This window comes from Arachis stenosperma, chromosome 4 (genome assembly GCF_014773155.1).
Source record: "Arachis stenosperma cultivar V10309 chromosome 4, arast.V10309.gnm1.PFL2, whole genome shotgun sequence".
NCBI lineage: Eukaryota > Viridiplantae > Streptophyta > Magnoliopsida > Fabales > Fabaceae > Arachis > Arachis stenosperma.
In genome coordinates, this window is record NC_080380.1 from 12,280,566 (window position 1) to 12,302,761 (window position 22,196).

Sequence of the window (22,196 nt, forward strand, 5' to 3'; positions counted from 1 at the left end):
TTTAGAGATTTATCATTGTGATAGTGATCATAATATTGAGAGATGAATCTTTTATAATTTAATCTAAATTGTTCTTGGTCATAGAATTATTAAAAAGGATATTAATAATCTGGAAAGATCAATATATATATATATATATATATATATATATATATATATATATATATATATATATAATGGTCTTCATTGGATGAAGATTAATAGATCTCATTTATTAAATTATATATATATAGATGGTGCATATAGAGATATGATCATTGAACTGACTCACTCTGAGAATTCCTAATGGTTATAATTACCGCATATTTGTCAATAGGATATTCTCAAGATGAACATGATAATAGAGTTTCCTTTGACCTGCGACTGTCATAGTAATTAACAATGTATTTATTATACTTTGATTCCGGACACCTAATACCCTAGGGTGCTAGTTGAATGGATATTGGGTATGATTTAAATACTTGTAGAATTAATGATTAGTCAATAAGAAATCCGTCAACTCTCGGTAAAGAGTTTGAGCTCTATGATTATAATGACTGAGATGAATAAAACCTTGGACAAGGGGATTGAATGAATGAAGAAAGGAGTTTCTTAGGTCATTCAGAGTTTATTATAATAATGGTAACAAGTTAGAGTTTGACAATTAAACCATACTCTAAAGGTTAACTAAGAGCTGGAAAGATAGAAGGAATTATACTTTGTTCTTCTAAGGTTCTTAGTAAAAATATATTACTTCATACTATCGGGTCATTGAGGAGTGTTGCTAGACGCCAACCTTGATTAATAAATTTAGTATGACTAGTTTACTACCCGCTTAGTATTGAACCTATGGGATCACACACTAACAAGTGTTCTAATCTTTGCTGTAGAATTATTTAATTATTATTTTGATTTGATTACATAAATAATTATATTAATTCAGATGGAATATTATTATATTCTTTGCTAGCACCAAGAATATAATAATAATATGATAATTGAGAATATTAAATGAGATTTGAGAATAATTAGTTATTCTATTTCTGAATTTGAATTATAAATTTGGATGAGATCCAAATCGATTATGTTTTAAATTGTTATGATATGATTCATAAAATTTAAAGGATTCAGGTTTGGAATTTAAAGATATGATTTAAATTTGAATTGAGAATCAAATTTAAAATCAGTAACAAATCTCATACTATATATATGTATGCCAAGAGTAGAGGAATGTGATACAGACGAGAATAAAACACAAGGGTTTTATTCCTTTACCTCTACACACATAAGTGTATGTGAGCCTAATTCTTGGAGAAGAATTTTATGGTATGCAAAAAGTTGCAAAGAGGTTCTCAATTTAGATCAGATATCTATTGGTCAAAGAGTTGACAGCAAAGATTGGTCTCGGTGTGGATACGCATAGCGCCTTCGTACCATCGAAAGAGGAAAAGATTTTTACTAGCGTACTCAGGTATTTACATCTTATCTACTACATATTTATTATTGGAATAAAGTTTAAGTACAAAATAGATCTTTAAGGATTACTTTCTTTTCTTCTGCTGCGTGTTATGAACACATGGTAATTCTTCAAAATAAAACAGTGATATAGTGCTAAAGTTTGCAATAGAAAGAGCTTATGACTTTGTAGGATCACTTCTACTTTTTCCTAACATGAGAAGTAGTTGCAATCACCAAATTGTTGGTCATATTCTTGCTTCTTTTTACCCAAAGATAAAAGGTATCAAGGTAATAAAGAGAAAAGCATGGGAAGCAAAACTTCATTTGATTCTGAGCAGTAGTTAAGGAAACTAAATTGTAATGTGGTTTCTCTAAACGGCAGATATGATACATTTGGGTTGCCTAATTAAGAATTTAGAAGAAGAGTAGTTAAAAAGATGTACCTATTAAGAGCAAAATACCATCTTAAGTTGTCTTCAATCTCTTCATACCAACAGCTCTTCCTATAATCATTCAGAGAATGGCTCTGCTCATTCGAGAGAACTATCCATATCTTCCAAAGCTTTGACAAATTAAAGAGAGCTAGAGTGGAGAAGTGGAGTCAAGAGAATGGAGAATGGGAGGAGAATATATAGACCTCATGTTACCAGCCCATGTGACTATCTATTTAAAAAAACATCAAATTAATTATAAGCTATACATCTTATTCAATATTATGAATCAATATTTGGAATGAGTAAAAGTCCACCAGAACTCAAGTGAATTGCATATATCTTACTCAAACCACACCAGCCCATCAAATATGAGTCTAAGAAAATTCATAGAAATATAAACTCCATTATTCAATTAATAGATACTAAAAAATAAATATTATTATTTTGTAGTAGACACAAAATCTTTAGAGTAATAAGCTAAGTTTCAAGAAGCTAATTTACAAATAAAGCAGAATATTTTCTCTAGAAAATTCACTTGCATATTTGATCTAGATGGAAGAGAAAAAAGTGTATAGTAAAGATTCTTTTGTCTAATTCAAGGGAAACAATTGCAACCATAAACTCGTCTCACTGCATTTATATATTCTCAATTCTAGAATATAAGGGAAACTTGTAACTGATTCCCATCCTTTCCCTTTCGGTATTTATAAATATTTGGAAAAAAGAATATGCACTTTTCTTTCTACAGAAAGCCTCACCCTCGCAATCGATCTCTCGGTTCATCATCAGAGATTTTTGTCCCTTCATAACCAAAAAATATGAACTTCTTTTGGTGGTAGAAATCCCTGAAAATAAATTCACCAAGCATAAGAAACAAATCCTTCAATAAAAGGTAAAAAACTATTAGAAAATATTCCATCTGCAAAAAGAACAAATTGCGAATAAATAGTATGGTGATCCTCTTCATCAATTTTCCTTTTTAGTTTCACCTCAATTCTATGTAACACGCCAATTAGACATGATCCAAAGACTTTGATATATTGCTCTATAAATGGAAGGCGCCAACCTGCTGATACAGGTGGAAAACTGCCGGAAACGTTTTCTTCTTAGCCAGATCACTAGAAGCACCAAGCACAACAAAGGAGAGTGAGCCAGTTTCAGATACATTTGAAGACTCTCTTGTCAAGGGATACTCAGTTACAAAGCTAGATCTTCTTTCGATGTGCCTTCCTTCATTCCCATCCTCTAGCAGTACTTGAACTATTATGCAATCCAAATTGGGAGTGATCTATTTATCATGTATCAAATCATAAGAAAAACTTAGATAATATACTAACATAGCCTTAATTAATAATGTTAATGATAAATTCCTACAAACTAATAAGCATAAAATTGATTCTCAAAACACAGAATTAACTAACAATCAAAAGAAAAAAAGCATCAATCCAAAAGGCAACAAACCAACAAATCAAGCCATCCAAATTCAAATACAGTGCCTTTTGGATTTTGGAATAGTTCCAACCCGAGTCTCAATCAATCACATACCATAGTAAATGAAAACACCCCTTTAACTACCAAATTTATCAAAGATTGACCCAGATAAAAATAAAATAAAAGCTACAAACTTTTATCAATCATGCAGAAGAGTTCAGCTGAAACTCCAAGAGAGCTGAAAAACAAAGTAAAAGCTACACCCAAAAAAAGATAAATTTGAGACCAACCCACACTAATTCAAAATCAATTAATCACTTTATTTTCTCATCGATAATTTTCTTTTCAACTTGACACAGAAATAAACATAAGAAACGGTATTACACAACATAGGATTACACAACAGAACCAAAATATATATAGTAATAATATTTCTCAATATCTGATTTAATTATAAAGTAAATCCCAAGAGCTGAGAAGATAGCAAACAGAAAAATACCAACTATTTGCAAAAAATCACGAAATAGCACACATACCAACTAAACCAAAATTTCCAACAGCTTAAAATTCAGATCAGATCATTATTTTCGCAATTTTCAGATCTCAAATATGGAAAAATTCAAATGACCAGGAAATTATGATAATCATAACCTCAAGACTCCCAGAAAACGACTTCAACCCACTATTCTCTATTATCATCTTCAGCACCATCGCTTATGCTCAAAAGAACCAAAAAAAATGTCAAAAGGGGGGAAAATCAAAATAGAAGAAGGAAAACCAAGATCAAAATCACAGTGAGCAAATATATATTTAGCCTAAATGGAGAAATATTCCTAAAAAAAACCAGAATATTTGGATTAATACGGTGATTAAGCATGTTACGCAGTAAAATGGCTCTTGCTATACATATTTGGATTAGAAAAAATTAAAAGAGAAAAGCAAAAGAAAGAATATAAAAATTGCTCCCATGTCACTTTCACGTTGGATCCTCCTCCCTCCAAAAAAAATGGAATATTATAGATCGGGTGGGAAAATAATATAAAGAAGAGTGTGATTCACAGGAACATTGATCATCCTTTAACAGAAACAAGCGTGATTCAAACTAACGTTATCCAAAATTAAAACCAATATTTTTTTTAGTTTGCCTCTCAACAGGACCTTTAATTGGGTATTGAGGGAATTTTATGAAGAAATACTTCCATAGTTCCATTAAAACAACAAAACATAATAGAAATTTAAATGTGCTAGGATTTCTACCAGGCAAAGCTAATAAAGAAAAGGCAAACATAAACATCACAATATCTCCTATAACAGTGGAAGCAGACCCTCCATGTTAAAAAATAGCAAGAACAAATAAACAAACATCAGCAAGAACAAAAAAATCAGACTAAAAACTCATTAGAGCCAACAACAGATAGTCCTAATAAAAAATCAGCCAGTAACAAATAACCAAATGAAAAAAGAAATAAGAACCGTAATTAATTTACTTGAGTCTCCATTTATCTAGTTGCAGACACAGGGAAGGACATCACCGTGGTGGCAGTGGAGGCTCTTTCTCAACCACGTTTTCATCTTGCTGCCATCACAACACAACATTCAAAACCAAAACCAAAACAAGAAAAATAGAAAAACTATATTCCATAATTTTTCAAAACTAAATAACAAAGCTGAGAAAAGATACACTTTGCTCCGAAAGCAAGGTAATCTGGGCAAACACCTCATCTGTGTTGGGATCCGCCTGAAACAAGCAAACATAACATGACATTCCTCATAAGCTTCAAAAAAGACATGAATTCTTTTTTATTTATTTTTCTTTCCAAGGACCAAAAAATTAGCATAGCATATAACATGGATCAAGGAACACTACCTTGAGCTGCACGTTGATGACCCGACAAAGGATCTTGGAAGGAAGATGGTACACAGGCATGTGTTGGTCAGCCACCTGATTTGTTGACGCCCCCACCTAATAATAACATATGCCACAAAAGTCAGACATATACCCCCTCATAAGTTAACAAAACCCCAAAAACAAAAAATTCAAAGAAATCCCAAAACCCAAACAAAATTTCTTTTATTTCTTATAAAAAAAGAAATCGAAGCCATCTAGCTCAAATTGAAGAAAAATTAAGTGAAACCGTTGCAAATTTTGACCAAATCTGAGCTCAAGCTCCACCAAAAAATTTTGTAACATTTTTTTGGGATTTTTTCAAAACCATAGCAAAGCATAGATGGAAGTAAATCCCAACAGCCGAGAAGATTCACAAACAAAAAAAATACCAACTCTTTGCAAAAATCACAAAATAAGACACAGACCAACTAAACCTAAATATCCAACAGCTTAAAATTCAGATCAAATCATTATCTTCGCAATTTTCAGATCTCAGATCTGGAAAAATCCAAATGACCAGGAAATTATGATAATCATAAGCTTGAGACTCCCAGGAAATAATATCAAATGGAAATGGAGGAGGCATCTTAGAAAAAAAAAAGCATAACAGACTTTATGAAATAGAGTAAACTATAAACAGAGATGTGGAATAAACACTGCTTAGGAGAAAATAAAATACAGCAAAATGCTTGCATTGAGTGTGGTTCCCAACGATCTTTTTATAGAAAAACTCATGGCACAATAGTCACCTTTTTGAATTCAAATTGAACATGGAAATGGAGGAAAAAGAAACTCTTAGTCCATATGCATCTCTATTCCATGGCCTAGGCAAAACTAATCACATCAGGAAAATCTAACCCAAAAAAATGAAAAAAAAAAAACATTCAAAGTTTGAAGAATTCATGGAATAGGGACCAAAACGAAAATAGCACACAATACCATGTACAGTGCACCTATATATCATTAGATCATAGGAATGACAGTCATCAACTATCCCAAATACTCATCCTATTCATAGCAATGAGAGTTGGTAAATGTATTAGGTAAGCATAACTTCAAAATAGCAACTGAATATGAATAAAATTCTAGACACACATCAATCAAATTCTGTCAATCACATCACCACTCATGAAATAGATTAGGTAGAAACCCAGCAACTGAATATGAATAAAATTCTAGACAAACATCAATCAAATTCTGTCAATCACATCACCACTCATGAAATAGATTAGATAGAAACCCCATACCTTGATAATGATTCATACATTTTCAATGAAGAATATATGGCAGAAGCAGAACATGAATATGTTTGCAGAAAAAGAATATATTTTTATCGAAATAGTTTTTATTTAAACAATATAAAAATGAAATTAAACAATATAACACCTAATTAAAAAGGTTTAGTGTTGGGGGTTTAAATTGTTTCAACATTCCTTATCATTCTAACCTGCTACAACATAGTTATTTAGAGAACTCTCTAGGTTGGGTCCTGTAATTCAAAAAGAAATTATTAGCCAAGCATAAATTCCAATGTGAATAGGAATGGAAATAGGAATGCAAAACTTGCATAGTATAGGCTGAGTCTATAAACTCACATTGCTCGAGAAACTCTGCTAATCACATGATTCACATCACCACTCAGGAAGTAGATTAGGTACAAACCCCATACCTTGACAATGATTCACACAACCAAACCCATCATCCATAAAAGAAAACATAAGTAGAAATTTCATCTTTATAATCATTAAAATATCCAAAAAATTTATAAAATGCACAAACCAAACAATTCAACAGCTAGCAAAAAGAGAAACCATAATCAAATTAACATAAAATTCCAAAGAATTAAATGAAGAAGATGAACCCTAATCAGAAACCATAATCAAATTCGCAGCAAATTCCAAAGAATGAAGTGAAGAACATGAACCAGAAAACCACTAAAACAGATAGACAATTTGCAAAATAGCAGATTCACAAATCCTAGACATTGAAATCTGAAATAACCGTATAAAACATACCAAATTTGATCACAAAGAAACATAGTGAAGGAAAAGAAGAAGGATGGAGAGCAAAAGAGGTTTGGAACTAAAGGAACCAGAAAAGTGTACCTAATTGATTCATTGGAGATCTTCAATTTGAGACTCTATCGGGAAATCCCTAACCTGCGATGAACGGCGCCAAAGCAAAGTACCAAGAAACAGAGCTCGTACACAACATTTTGTAGGGCAGAGGAAAGGAAATTAGGCGAAGAAGGCAAAGGTCCTAGGGTTCCAAGTAGAAGGAATGTAACTAAAGGTTCATAGAGCATACTCAAAATTAATAGCAACTTCCAAAGAATGTAACCAAGAACATAAATCCAGAAACAAACCAAGTCAGATACACAATTTGCAAATTAGAAATTTCACAAACCCTAGACAATAAGATCTAGCTTAACCATCAAACAGATACGAAAAATTATAATAATTTGCACAATTAGGAATTTCACAAATCCTAGACAATAAAATCTGGGTTAACCGTGGAACAGATACCAAAAATAATCACAAGGATGTACACAATGAAAGAAAATAAAAAGGATGAAGAGAAAAATAGGTTTGGATATACCTGATTGATTGATCGGATATCTTGAATTTAAGACTCCATTGGGAAATCACTAACCTGGATGAACGGCGACGAACCAAACTCCCAAGAAAACAGAGCTCGTACACAGAGTTTCATAGGGTAGACGAACTGAAGCTAGGAGAAGAAAGCAAAGCTCCTAGGGTTCCAATTAATCATTACCTGTTCAAACAAATCCATCAAGAAGGCAGGTTGCGTGAGCGATTCGGTGAAAGCGAAGGCAGGTTGCATGAGCGAGAAGGTGAAAGGGATAGCTGACGGCGGAATGACAAAGGAGCACATGCACCCCTAAGGATGAGAAGCCACGCTGGAGGAGAGCCTCCACCTGGGACTGTAGCCGGCTGATGAGCGGATGATTTGTATACTTTTTGGCATTGTTTTTAGTATGTTTTTGATATGATCTAGTTAGTTTTTAGTATATTTTTATTAGTTTTTAGTTAAAATTCACTTTTCTGGACTTTACTATGAGTTTGTGTGTTTTTCTGTGATTTCAGGTATTTTCTGGCTGAAATTGAGGGACCTGAGCAAAAATCTGATCCAGAGACCAAAAAGGACTGCAGATGCTGTTGGATTCTGACCTCCCTGCACTCGAAGCGGATTTTCTGGAGCTACAGAAGCCCAATTGGCGCGCTCTCAACGGCGTTGGAAAGTAGACATCCTGGGCTTTCCAGCAATATATGATAGTCCATACTTTGCCCAAGATTTGATGGCCCAAACCGGCGTTCAAAGTCACCTCAAGAAATTCCAGCGTTAAACGCCGGAACTGGCACCTAATTGGGAGTTAAACGCCCAAACTGGCACTAAAGCTGGCGTTTAACTCCAAGGAGAGTCTCTACACGAAATTTCTTCATTGCTCAGCCCAAACACACACCAAGTGGGCCCGGAAGTGGATTTTTATGTCATTTACTCATCTATGTACTAGTTTTCTATAAGTAGGACCTTTTACTATTGTATTAGGAACATCTTGGTAGCTATCTTTGAGTTTTATGCTATCTTAGATCATTGGGAGGCTGGCCATTCGGCCATGCCTAGACCTTATGCTTATGTATTTTCAACGGTGGAGTTTCTACACACCATAGATTAAGGTGTGGAGCTCTGCTGTACCTCGAGTATTAATGCAATTACTATTGTTCTTCCATTCAATTCCGCTTGTTCTTTATCCAAGATATCACTTGTTCTTCAACTTGATGAAGGTGATGATTGACGCCCATCACCATTCTCACCCATGAACAAGGTGACTGACAACCATTCTTGTTCTACAAGCATCTGAGGCTTAGTGAATATCTCTTGGATTTCTGATTGCACGATGCATGGTTGATCGCCTGACAACTGAGTGCTCGCCTGACAAACGAGCCAGCCATTCCGTGAGATCAGAGTCTTCGTGGTATAGGCAAGAACTGATGGCAGCATTCAAGAGAACCCGGAAGGTCTAACCTTGTCTGTGGTATTCTGAGTAGGATTCAATGATTGAATGACTGTGACGTGCTTCAAACCTGTAACCTACTGGGCGTTAGTGACAGACGCAAAAGAGTTATTCTATTCCGGTAGGGGAGGGAACCAAACCGGTGATTGGCAGCACTGTGACAGAGTGTGTGCATTAGCTTTCACTGCGCGGATGGGAGGTAGCTGCTGACAACAGTAAAACCTTACACGAGCTTGCCATGGAAAGGAGTAAGAAGGGCTGGATGAAGGCAGTAGGAAAGCAGAGAGACGGAAGGGAAGGCATCTTCATGCGCTTATCTGAAGTTCCTACCAATGAATTACATAAGTATCTCTATCCTTATCTTTTATGTTATTTTCGTTCATCACCATATACATCTGAGTTTGCCTGACTAAGATTTACAAGATGACCATAGCTTGCTTCAATACTAACAATCTCCGTGGGATCGACCCTTACTCACGTAAGGTTTATTACTTGGACGACCTAGTGCACTTGCTGGTTAGTTGTGCGAAGTTGTGTAATGCCATGGTATTGAGCCACCAAGTTCTTGGAGCCATTACCGGGGATTATTTGAGTTGTGAAAAAGTATTGTTCACAATTTCGCGTACCAAGTTTTTGGCGCCGTTGCCGGGGATTGTTCAAAGTTTTGAGCAAGCTTTTGGTAACATCAGTGCCAAGATCCGGCAACAACATCAAGTTTTTGGTGTTATTGCCCGGGATTGTTTAGGCTGGACAACTGACGGTTCATCTTGTTGCTTAGATTAGGTACTATTTTTTTTCGAAATTCTTGAAGATGAATTCTAGAGTTTCATGATGATTTGTTGAAATCTGGCTGGCTGAGAAGCCATGTCTAATCTCATTGGACCGAGGTTTCAACTTATCACCACAAGAACTTGTTGATTTCTTATCAATCTTGCTTTTGGAGCAGTGATTTGCTAAGGCTTGGCTGGCCTCTGGCCATGTCTAGTGTTTTGGACCGAAGCTTTCTTTGAAAGCTTGGCTGGCTGTGAAGCCATGTCTAATTCCTGGACCGGAGTCTTAGACTAGCATTGCACTGATTCCTAGAATTCTCATTAATAATTTTGATACCTTTTCCCATTTAATTTTCGAAAAACACAAAAAAAAAAAATTTACAAAATCATAAAAACCAAAAATATTTGATGTTTCCTGCTTAAGTCTAGTGTCTCATCCTAAGTTTGGTGTCAATTGCATGCATTCATTCATGTGTCTTAAGGATCCTCAAGTAATTCTTGATGATTTTTGTGTTCTAACCTTTGAATTCTATTGACTTGAAGCATTTTGTGTGTCTCATATGCATTCTCATATTGTTAGTGTCAGTAGTATACAAACTGCTAAGTTTGGTGTCTTGCATGCATTGTTATTTGATTCTTGTTGCATTTTTTATTATTAAAAATCCAAAAATATTTTTAATTTGTGTCTTTTCAAGTCAATGATACAAAGAATTGAAGATTCAGAACATACTGCAGAGGAATTATACAGAAAAAGCTGAGCATTCAAAAATGCCCAGTGAAGAAGGCAGACTGGCGTTTAAACGCCAGCCAGGGCACCTGGTTGGGCGTTTAACGCCCAAAGAGGTAGCATTTTGGGCGTTAAACGCCAGAATGTATACCATTCTGGGCGTTTAACGCCAGGATGGTGCTAGGGGGAAGATTTTGTTTTCAATTCAATTTTTTTAGTTTTTCAAAATCAAATCTTTTTCAAATCAAATCTTTTCAATCAAATGTTTTCAAAATCAATTTCTTTCCTTTTTAAAAGATACTTACTAACAATTAATGATTTGATTGAACATCTCAAAATTGTTGCCTTTTCTGTTGAGAAAGGTTTTATGTTTGAATCATATCTTTTCTTGTTAGGCAAGTTATTAATTTTTAAAAATCAAATCTTTTTCAAATTGTTTTCAAATTATATCCTTTAAAATTGTTTTCAAATCATATCTTCTCAATCACATCTCTTTGACCATAACTTTTCAATCATATCTTCTTAACCACATCTTTTTCAAAATAGTTTTCAATCAAATCTTTTTGATGTCTAATTTCAAAATCTTTTTTTCGAAAATCACTTAACTTCTTTCCCACTTTTGTTTTCGAAAATCAATTAGTGTTCTTCAAAAATGTTTTCAAAATTTTATAATTAATTTTCGAAAATTATCCCCCCTTCTTCTTCACATCCTTCTATTTATGGAGTATCACTCCTTCTTAATGCACAATTCGAACTATATCTGATCAAGTTCGAATTCTCCTTCTTCTTTCTTCTATTTTTCTTTTCCTCTGACACCTAAAGGAATCTCTATACTGTGACATAGAGGATTCCACATTTTCTTGTTCCCTTCTCTTTCTTATGAGCAGGAGCAAAGACAAAGGCATTCTTGTTGAAGCTGACCCTGAACCCGAAAGGACCTTGAAGAGAAAACTAAGAGAAGCCAAAGCACAACTCTCTTTAGAGCACCTGACCGAATTCTTCAAGGAAGAAGAACAAATGGCAGCCGAAAACAACAACAATGCCAACAATGCAAGGAAGGTGCTTGGTGACTTTACTGCACCTACTCCTGATTTCTATGGGAGAAGCATCTCTATCCCTGCCATTGGAGCAAACAACTTTGAGCTTAAGCCTCAATTAGTTTCTCTAATGCAACAGAATTGCAAGTTTCATGGACTTCCAATGGAAGATCCTCATCAGTTTTTAGCTGAGTTCTTGCAAATCTGTGACACAGTCAAGACTAATGGGGTTAACCCTGAGGTCTATAGACTGATGCTATTCCCTTTTGCTGTGAGAGACAGAGCTAGAATATGGTTGGACTCCCAACCTAAAGAAAGCCTGGACTCTTGGGAAAAGCTAGTCAATGCCTTCTTGGCAAAGTTCTTTCCACCACAAAGATGGAGTAAGCTTAGAGTGGAAGTCCAAACCTTCAGACAGAAGGATGGAGAATCCCTCTATGAAGCTTGGGAAAGATACAAACAGTTAATCAGAAAATGTCCCTCTGACATGCTTTCTGAATGGAGCATCATAGGTATTTTCTATGATGGTCTCTCTGAACTATCCAAGATGTCTTTGGATAGCTCTGCTGGAGGATCTCTTCATCTAAAGAAGACGCCTACTGAAGCTCAAGAACTGATTGAAATGGTTGCAAATAACCAATTCATGTACACTTCTGAAAGGAATCCTGTGAACAATGGGACTAGTCAGAAGAAAGGAGTTCTTGAAATTGACACTCTGAATGCCATTTTGGCTCAGAATAAAATATTGACTCAACAAGTCAATCTGATTTCTCAAAGTCTGTCTGGAATGCAAAATGCACCAAACAGTACTAAGGATGCTTCATCTGAGGAAGAAGCTTATGATCCTGAGAACCCTTCAATGGAAGAAGTAAATTACCTGGGAGAACCCTATGGTAACACCTATAATTCTTCATGGAGAAATCACCCAAATCTCTCATGGAAGAATCAAGAGAGACCTCAACAAGGTTTCAATAATAATGGTGGAAGAAACAGGTTTAACAATGGTAAACCTTTTCCATCATCTTCTCAGCAACAGACAGAGAGCTCTAAGCAGAATACCTCTGACTTAGCAACCATGGTCTCTGATCTAATCAAAACCACTCAAAGTTTCATGACTAAAACTAGATCCTCCATTAGGAATTTGGAAGGACAAGTGGGTCAGCTGAGCAAGAAAATTACTGAACTTCCCCCAAGCACTCTCCCAAGTAACACTGAAGAAAATCCAAAAGGAGAGTGCAAAGCCATAAATATGGCCGAATTCTGGGAGGAAGAAGAGGCAGTGAACGCCACTGAGGAAGGCCTCACTGGACGTCCACTGGCCTCCAATGAGTTCCCCATTGAGGAACCTTGGGAATCTGAGGCTCAAACTGAGACCATAGAGATTCCCTTGGACTTACTATTGCCTTTCATGAGCTCTGATGAGTATTCTTCCTCTGAAGAGGATGAGTATGTCACTGAAGAGCAAGTTGCTAAATACCTTGGAGCAATCATGAAGCTGAATGACAAGTTATTTGGAAATAAGACTAGGGAGGATGAACCTCCCTTGCTCACTAAAGAACTGGATGACTTGTCTAGGCAGAAACTGCCTCAAAAGAGGCAAGATCCCGGGAAGTTATCTATACCTTGTACCATAGGCACCATGACCTTCAAGAAGGCCTTGTGTGACTTAGGGTCAAGTGTAAACCTCATGCCCCTCTCTGTAATGGAGAAATTAGGGATCTTTGAGGTGCAAGCTACAAAAATCTCACTAGAGATGGCAGACAACTCAAGAAAACAAGCCTATGGACTTGTAGAGGATGTTCTGGTTAAGGTTGAAGACCATTACATTCCTACTGATTTCATAGTCCTAGAGACTGGGAAGTGCATGGATGAATCAATCATCCTTGGCAGATCCTTCCTAGCCACAGCAAAGGCTGTGATTGATGTTGATAGAGGAGAGTTGATCATTCAAGTGAATGAAGAATCCTTGGTGTTTAAGGCCCAAAGATATCCCTTGTCATCATGGAGAAGAAGCATGAAGAGCTTCTCTCAAAACAGAGCCAAACAGAGCCCCCACAGTCAGACTCTAAGTTTGGTGTTGGGAGGCCACAATCAAACTCTAAGTTTGGTGTTGGGAAGTTCCAACACGGTTCTGAGCATCTCTGAGGCTCCATGAGAGTCCTCTGTCAAGCTAATGACAGTAAAGAAGCGCTTGTTGGGAGGCAACTCAATGTTTTATAATTAATTATTTTCTTTTGTTATTTTATCTTTTTTGTAGGTTGATGATCATAAGAAATCACAAAAACAATGAAAAAAGCAAAAACAAAATGAAAAACAGGAAGAAAAACAGCACACCCTGGAGGAAGATGCTGCTGGCGTTCAAACGCCAGTCAGCCTAGCAGTTGGGCGTTTAACGCCCAGTCTGGCACCCTTCTGGGCGTTTAACGCCAGAAAGGGGCACCAGACTGGCGTTAAACGCCAGTAAAGGGCAAAAACCTGGCGTTAAACGCCAGGAATGGGCACCAGCCCGGCGTTTAACGCCAGAAAAGGCTCAAAACGTGGATTTTGATGCCATTTGGTGCAAGGATGCCTTTTCCTTGACACTACAGGATCTGTGGACCCACAGGACCCTACCATCACTCTCTCTCTTCTTCCCCATTCACCAATCACCTCAACACCTCTTCCCCAAAAACCCCTCACCTATCAAATCCCATCTTTCTCTTCACCACTCACATCCATCATTCATAAAACCCCACCAACCTCACCCTTCAAATTCAAACCACTTTCCCTCCCAAACCCACCCTCAATGGCCGAACCCTCATCCCCCTCTTTCCTATATAAACCCCTCTTTACCCCTTCATTTTCCCACTACCTAAACACCACTTCTCCCCCTCCTTGGCCGAATACACCACCATCTCCCTCTTCCTCATTTCTTCTTCTTCTACTCTCTTCTTTCTTCTTTTGCTCGAGGACGAGCAAACATTTTAAGTTTGGTGTGGTGAAAGCGTTGCTTTTTCGTTTTTCCATAACCATTTATGGCATCCAAGGCCGGAGAAACCTCTAGAAAGAGGAAAGGGAAGGCAAAGGCTTCCACCTCCGAGTCATGGGAGATGGATAGATTCCTCTCAAGGGTGCATCAAGACCACTTCTATGAAGTTGTGGCCTTGAAGAAGGTGATCCCGAAGTCCCCTTTTCACTCAAAAAGGGTGAATATCCGGAGATCCGCCATGAGATCCGAAGAAGAGGTTGGGAAGTACTTACCAACCCCATTCAACAAGTCGGAATCTCGATGGTTCAAGAGTTCTATGCCAATGCATGGATCACCAAGAACCATGACCAAAGTGTGAACCCGGATCCAAAGAATTATCTTACTATGGTTCGGGGGAAATACTTGGATTTTAGTCCGGAAAGTGTGAGGGTGGCGTTCAACTTGCCTATGATGCAAGGAGATGAGCATCCTTACACTAGAAGGGTCAACTTTGATCAAAGGTTGGACCAAGTCCTCACAGTCATATGTGAAGAGGGCGCACAATGGAAGCAAGATTCAAGAGGAAGCCGGTCCAATTGAGAAGGCATGACCTCAAACCCGTGGCTAGAGGATGGTTAGAGTTCATACAACGCTCAATCATTCCCACTAGCAACCGGTCCGAAGTTACCATAGACCGGGCTATCATGATCCATAGCATCATGATTGGAGAAGAAATAGAGGTTCATGAGGTTATAGCCCAAGAACTCTATAGGGTGGCGGACAAGACCTCTACCTTGGCAAGGTTAGCCTTTCCTCACCTCATTTGTCACCTCTGTTATTCAGTGGGAGTTGACATAGAGGGAGACATCACCATTGATGAGGACAAGCCCATCACTAAGAAAAGGATGGAGTACACAAGAGATCCCACTCATCATGAGATCCCTGAGATTCCTCAAGGGATGAATTTTCCGCCACAAGACTATTGGGGGCAACTAAACACCTCCCTAGGAGAGTTGAGTTCCAATATGGGACAACTAAGGGTGGAGCACCAAGAACACTCCATTTTCCTCCATGAAATTAGAGAAGAACAAAGAATCATGAGAGAGGAGCAACAAAGGCAAGGAAGAGACATTGAGGAGCTCAAGCACTCCATAGGACCTTCAAAAGCAAGGAAGAGCCGCCATCACTGAGGTGGACCCATTCCTTGATTTCCTTGTTCTTTATTCCTTTGTTTTTCGAATTTTAGTGCTTTATGTTATCCATGCTTGTGTCTTATGATCATTAGTGTCTTAGTGTCTATGCCTTAAAGTTATGAATGTCCTATGAATCCATCACCTTTCTTGAATAAAAATGTGCTTAATTGAAAAAGGAAGAATTGCATGAATTTTGAATTTTATAATAGTTTAATTATTTTGATGTGGTGGCAATATTTTGTTCTCTGAATGTATGCTTAAACAGTGCATATGTATCTTGAATTTGTGGTTCATGAATGATTGGCTCTTGAAAGAATGATGAAAAAGGAGACATGTTATTGAGGATCTGAAAAATCAATAAAATGATTCTTGAAGCAAGAAAAAGCATTGCTATTCAAAAAAAAAAAAAAAAAGAGAAAAAAAGAAAACGAAAAAAAAAAAATAAGAGTTGTGATCCAAGGCAAATAAGAGTGTGCTTAAGAACCCTGGACACCTCTAATTGGGGACTTTAGCAAAGCTGAGTCACAATCTGAAAAGGTTCACCCAATTATGTGTCTGTGGCATGTATGTATCCGGTGGTAATACTGGAAAGACAGAGTGCTTTGGGCCACAGCCAAGACTCAATAATAGCTATGTTCAAGAATCATCATACTTTACTAGGAGAATCATTAACACTATCTGGATTCTAAGTTCCTAAAGAAGCCAACCATTCTGAATTTCAAAGGATAGATTGAGATGCCAAAACTGTTCAGAGGCAAAAGTTAAAAGCCCCGCTCATCTAATTAATACTGATCTTCACAGATGTTTTTGGAATTCATTGCATATTCTCTTCCTTTTATCTTATTTGATTTTCAGTTGCTTGGGGACAAGCAACAATTTAAGTTTGGTGTTGTGATGAGCGGATGATTTGTATACTTTTTGGCATTGTTTTTAGTATGTTTTTGATATGATCTAGTTAGTTTTTAGTATATTTTTATTAGTTTTAGTTAAAATTCACTTTCTGGACTTTACTATGAGTTTGTGTGTTTTTCTGTGATTTCAGGTATTTTCTGGCTGAAATTGAGGGACCTGAGCAAAAATCTGATCCAGAGACCAAAAAGGACTGCAGATGCTGTTGGATTCTAACCTCCCTGCACTCGAAGCGGATTTTCTGGAGCTACAGAAGCCCAATTGGCGCGCTCTCAACGGCGTTGGAAAGTAGACATCCTGGGCTTTCCAGCAACATATGATAGTCCATACTTTGCCCAAGATTTGATGGCCCAAACCGGCGTTCAAAGTCACCTCAAGAAATTCCAGCGTTAAACGCCGGAACTGGCACCTAATTGGGAGTTAAACGCCCAAACTGGCACTAAAGCTGGCGTTTAACTCCAAGGAGAGTCTCTACACGAAATTTCTTCATTGCTCAGCCCAAACACACACCAAGTGGGCCCGGAAGTGGATTTTTATGTCATTTACTCATCTATGTACTAGTTTTCTATAAGTAGGACCTTTTACTATTGTATTAGGAACATCTTAGCTATCTTTGAGTTTTATGCTATCTTAGATCATTGGGAGGCTGGCCATTCGGCCATGCCTAGACCTTATGCTTATGTATTTTCAACGGTGGAGTTTCTACACACCATAGATTAAGGTGTGGAGCTCTGCTGTACCTCGAGTATTAATGCAATTACTATTGTTCTTCCATTCAATTCCGCTTGTTCTTTATCCAAGATATCACTTGTTCTTCAACTTGATGAAGGTGATGATTGACGCCCATCACCATTCTCACCCATGAACAAGGTGACTGACAACCATTCTTGTTCTACAAGCATCTGAGGCTTAGTGAATATCTCTTGGATTTCTGATTGCACGATGCATGGTTAATCGCCTGACAACCGAGTGCTCGCCTGACAAACGAGCCAGCCATTCCGTGAGATCAGAGTCTTCGTGGTATAGGCAAGAACTGATGGCAGCATTCAAGAGAACCCGGAAGGTCTAACCTTGTCTGTGGTATTCTGAGTAGGATTCAATGATTGAATGACTGTGACGTGCTTCAAACCTGTAACCTACTGGGCGTTAGTGACAGACGCAAAAGAGTTATTCTATTCCGGTAGGGGAGGGAACCAAACCGGTGATTGGCAGCACTGTGACAGAGTGTGTGCATTAGCTTTCACTGCGCGGATGGGAGGTAGCTGCTGACAACAGTGAAACCTTACACGAGCTTGCCATGGAAAGGAGTAAGAAGGGCTGGATGAAGGCAGTAGGAAAGCAGAGAGACGGAAGGGAAGGCATCTTCATGCGCTTATCTGAAGTTCCTACCAATGAATTACATAAGTATCTCTATCCTTATCTTTTATGTTATTTTCGTTCATCACCATATACATCTGAGTTTGCCTGACTAAGATTTACAAGATGACCATAGCTTGCTTCAATACTAACAATCTCCGTGGGATCGACCCTTACTCACGTAAGGTTTGTTACTTGGACGACCCAGTGCACTTGCTGGTTAGTTGTGCGAAGTTGTGTAATGCCATGGTATTGAGCCACCAAGTTCTTGGAGCCATTACCGGGGATTATTTGAGTTGTGAAAAAGTATTGTTCACAATTTCGCGCACCACCGGCGTGGAATGCGGGGAGGTCTCCAACTCGGAAATAAAACCACGGCTATCTTGTATTTAATGATGGGGGATGCTCCCATCAAGTTACTGAAAATGTCTTTTTATAAAGATGCCTATGTGTCGTCGTACTATTGGACGTTTTAAGTGAACCGATTTTTTAAAATTCTTTTAATTAACCAAAATAAAACCAATTTTAATATTTTAAAATCCGGCCAGACCGACCGGTCTAACCAACTCAATCAAACACCAGCTTAAAAAATGGTCCGATCTACTTTCCAAACTCACCCCTTTTCCCTAACACCCACTGACCCACCCATTCCCCTTAGCACCTACCCCACTCCCAATACGTGAATCCATATATCACTATCCCCCTGAACGCTGAACCCAAATCAAATTCACCCTACCAAAACCCTAAGTTCTCCCTGCTACGGTTCTGCCTTGGTGCCGCCGTGCTGTCGGCGCCTCTGCTTCCTCTCTTGTAGTTCGGCGTCCTCCTTCCCCTGTCCCTGTCCTCTCTGGATTCTCTCGAACTTGGAGCAACTCGCAGCTGTGTCGTCACTCCCCGCTGTGTAGTCACTCGCTGTAGTCTCGCCGGGCGCTGTCCATGTCGCCATCGAAGGTAAACGGCACTGCCTTCACTTCCTCGGTTCTTCTCTTCTTCTTCACTACCCGCTGTTGTTGATTTTTGAATGTGACCCATTGTTGATTTTTAAATGTGAAACTGTGAATGGATAATGAAAAACATCTTTTTCATTCTTTCGCCTAAACTAATTTTGAACATTATATATTATTTGTATATTTTTAAATAAGCTTTTTATAATAGAAAATTTATCTCTCAAGAAATTTTCCTCCCATCTTCATCAATGATATGAATTGTTGCTTTCTCCCAAGATGTTGCTATATTATTGATTCCTATAAAACATCCTGTGAATCTTCCTGATTTGTTAGGTACTCCGGAACTCGCCTGGTTTTTTTCATTCTTTACATATAGCAACTATATACACTTCTTAGTTTTTATTGATCATTTTTGTTCATCATTTTTGAGATAGGTTATTCCAACAGTAGTTTGTGTTATTTTTTTTCTTATCACTCTACAGAACATTGGTTGATTTATATTCAAAGATGAACCTATTTCTATATTTCCAGACTATTCAAAAATAATTGCAAAATCTTGTATTTATCTCCTATCAAATTGTACGGTTGCAAAATCTATGACTAAAATAGTCTATGCTATACCACTGCAGGTAACACTAGTAGTGAAATCATGCAGGTAACACTAGTAGTGAAATCAAATTCTGAACCACAAATTGAACCTCTTGTACCAGCTAATAAATTGCAACATTAAAGGTCCAGAAGTTTTTGTTGAATGTAAAACTGTGGATGGATTATAGCAAATAATTGATTTTGTGCTGTTGCCCTTTTTTTAATTCCTAAAAATAGAGATCAATTCATTATTGAAATTTTTGTTTAGCTTTATTGATTTCAGGTTTAGTGTGATTAGGGATTACTAGTTATTGTTTTGTAACGAATTGTCGCTGAATGTTAAAAATGAAAATCAAATCAAGTGTTGTTTGTTGCTGAAAGATAATTTTTCTTGCTTAATGCTGTTAGTAGTATTAATTTTGCTGCTGTTATGAATTTAGCTGAGTTTTTTTGTTGCCTAATTGCCATGCTATTGTTGTATCTTGCTATATTATTGATTTCTATAAAACATCTTGTGAATCTTCCTGATTTGTTAGGTACTTCGGAACTCGCTTGGTTTTTTTCATTCTTTACATATAGCCACTATATACACTTCGTAGTTTTTATTGATCATTTTTGTTCATCATTTTTAATAGGTTATTCCAACAGTAGTTTGTGTTATTTTTTCTTTTATTCTTTTTCTTATCACTCTACAGAACATTGGTTAATTTATATTCAAAGATGAACCTATTTCCATATTTTCAGACTATTCAAAAATAATTGCAAAATCTTGTATTAATGTCCTGTCAAACTGTACAGTTGCAAAATCTACGACTAGAATAGTCTATGCTATACTACTGCAGGTAACACTAGTAGTGAAGTCAAATTCTGAACCACAAATTGAACCTCTTGCACCAGCTAATAAATTACAACATTAAAGGTTAGAAGTTTTTGTTCAATGTGAAACTGTAAATAGATTATAGCAAATAATTAATTTTTTTGCTGTTGCCCTTTTTTTAATTCCTTAAATTTTTGTTGAAATTTTCTTGCTGCTGCTAAAAATAGAGATCAATTCATTATTGAAATTTTTGTTTAGCTTTATTGATTTCAGGTTTAGTGTGATTAGGGATTACTAGTTACTGTTTTGTAACGAATTGTTGCTGAATGTTAAAAATGGAAATCAAATCAAGTGTTGTTTGTTGCTGAAAGATAATTTTTCTTGCTTAATGCTGAATGCTGTTGGTATTATTAATTTTGCTGCTGTTATGAATTTAGCTAAGTTTTTTCGTTGCCTAATTGCCATGCTATTGTTGTATCTTGCTATATTTTTGTAACGAATTGTTGCTGAATGCTAATTTCACGCGCATTTTACTCCTGATGGTTCTATGATCTATACTGTTATATATTAGCAGTTAAATTAATCAGTTGAATTGCTGAGTCTTCTTGTTGAAGTTTTCAACTTTCCAATTTTCCTAACATTGTAAAAATTCTTGCCATTGTTGAACTGCTTCAGTACTTGGCTATATAATCATTATGTACTTAGGCTTAATTACTAGGTAATTGTCCTTAATATTAGGGTGCAATGAATGTTGACACGGAACCACTCAGTTCACAAGACAACATCGAAGATTCCATCATGACTGGTGCAGAAGAAAATGTTAACTGCACTTGTGATTTTATAAACCAGACCTTTGAATCATCGGATGCAGCTTATAACTTGTATGTACGTTATGTGAGGTGTCTCGGGTTTGGAATTTACAAGGGTGATACAGCACGTGGAAAAGATGGAACACAGCGCAGAAGGAGGTTTTTTTGCATCAAGAAAGGAAAGAGAGCCGAGAAATACATATCTAGTCTGAGTAGGAAGAGGGAGTATAGAACGCTGACTCGCACTGGCTGTGAAGCCATGCTTGCGGTGTATCTTGACACTAAAACTTTGACTTGGAGGGTTAAAAAATTAGTCGAGAAGCACAACCACGATCTTGTCCCACAATGCTTGGTACACCTTATTCCAAACCACCGAGGGTTGACTGAGCCACAAAAAGCTCAGGCGAATACCATGCATGATCATGGTCTCCCAACCTCTAAAATAATGGGACTAATGGTAAGCCAAGCCGGTGGTTATGCCAATGTCGGGTTCACAAAGAAGGACCTAGATAATCACTTTCAAAGAACTCGTCGTGCAAAGTTCATTGGTGGGGATTCTAATGCGACGACTAGCTATCTACTTGGGAAAGCAGATGTTGACCCGATGGCCATGGCAAGGTACAGTTCTAACTGCTGGATGCCCCTCATAATTTTTTGTTCCTAGAGTTTAGAGTTATCACATATAAAGCACTGTCTTTGTGATAAAAAAAGAAAAATTTTAATAACTCCATTTATTTATTCCTTTGAGAAATTGCTTTTAGATGGGCTTTCTGCTTTGCTTCTAGTATATTTTATGTTGGTCCTTGTTTTCAAGTTTGGATATGATCTTGTAGGGAAGATGATAAATGCTGTCTTTTTTCAGTCATCCTT

At 37.1% G+C, this 22,196-nt stretch overlaps 1 protein-coding gene and 1 non-coding gene across 2 annotated transcripts; one reads left to right on the plus strand and one right to left on the minus strand.

The window, feature by feature from the left end:
• Window positions 1-12,145: 12,145 nt before the first annotated feature.
• On the minus strand, window positions 12,146-12,253 carry LOC130977648 (small nucleolar RNA R71). The gene has a single exon (XR_009085332.1). It is a non-coding gene; the product is annotated as a small nucleolar RNA R71 (small nucleolar RNA).
• A 9,008-nt stretch (window positions 12,254-21,261) lies between these two features.
• On the plus strand, window positions 21,262-21,990 carry LOC130974608 (protein FAR1-RELATED SEQUENCE 2-like). Its single transcript, XM_057899473.1, has one exon. The coding sequence runs from the start codon at window positions 21,262-21,264 to the stop codon at window positions 21,988-21,990; it is 729 nt and encodes a 242-aa protein (XP_057755456.1).
• Window positions 21,991-22,196: the final 206 nt, after the last annotated feature.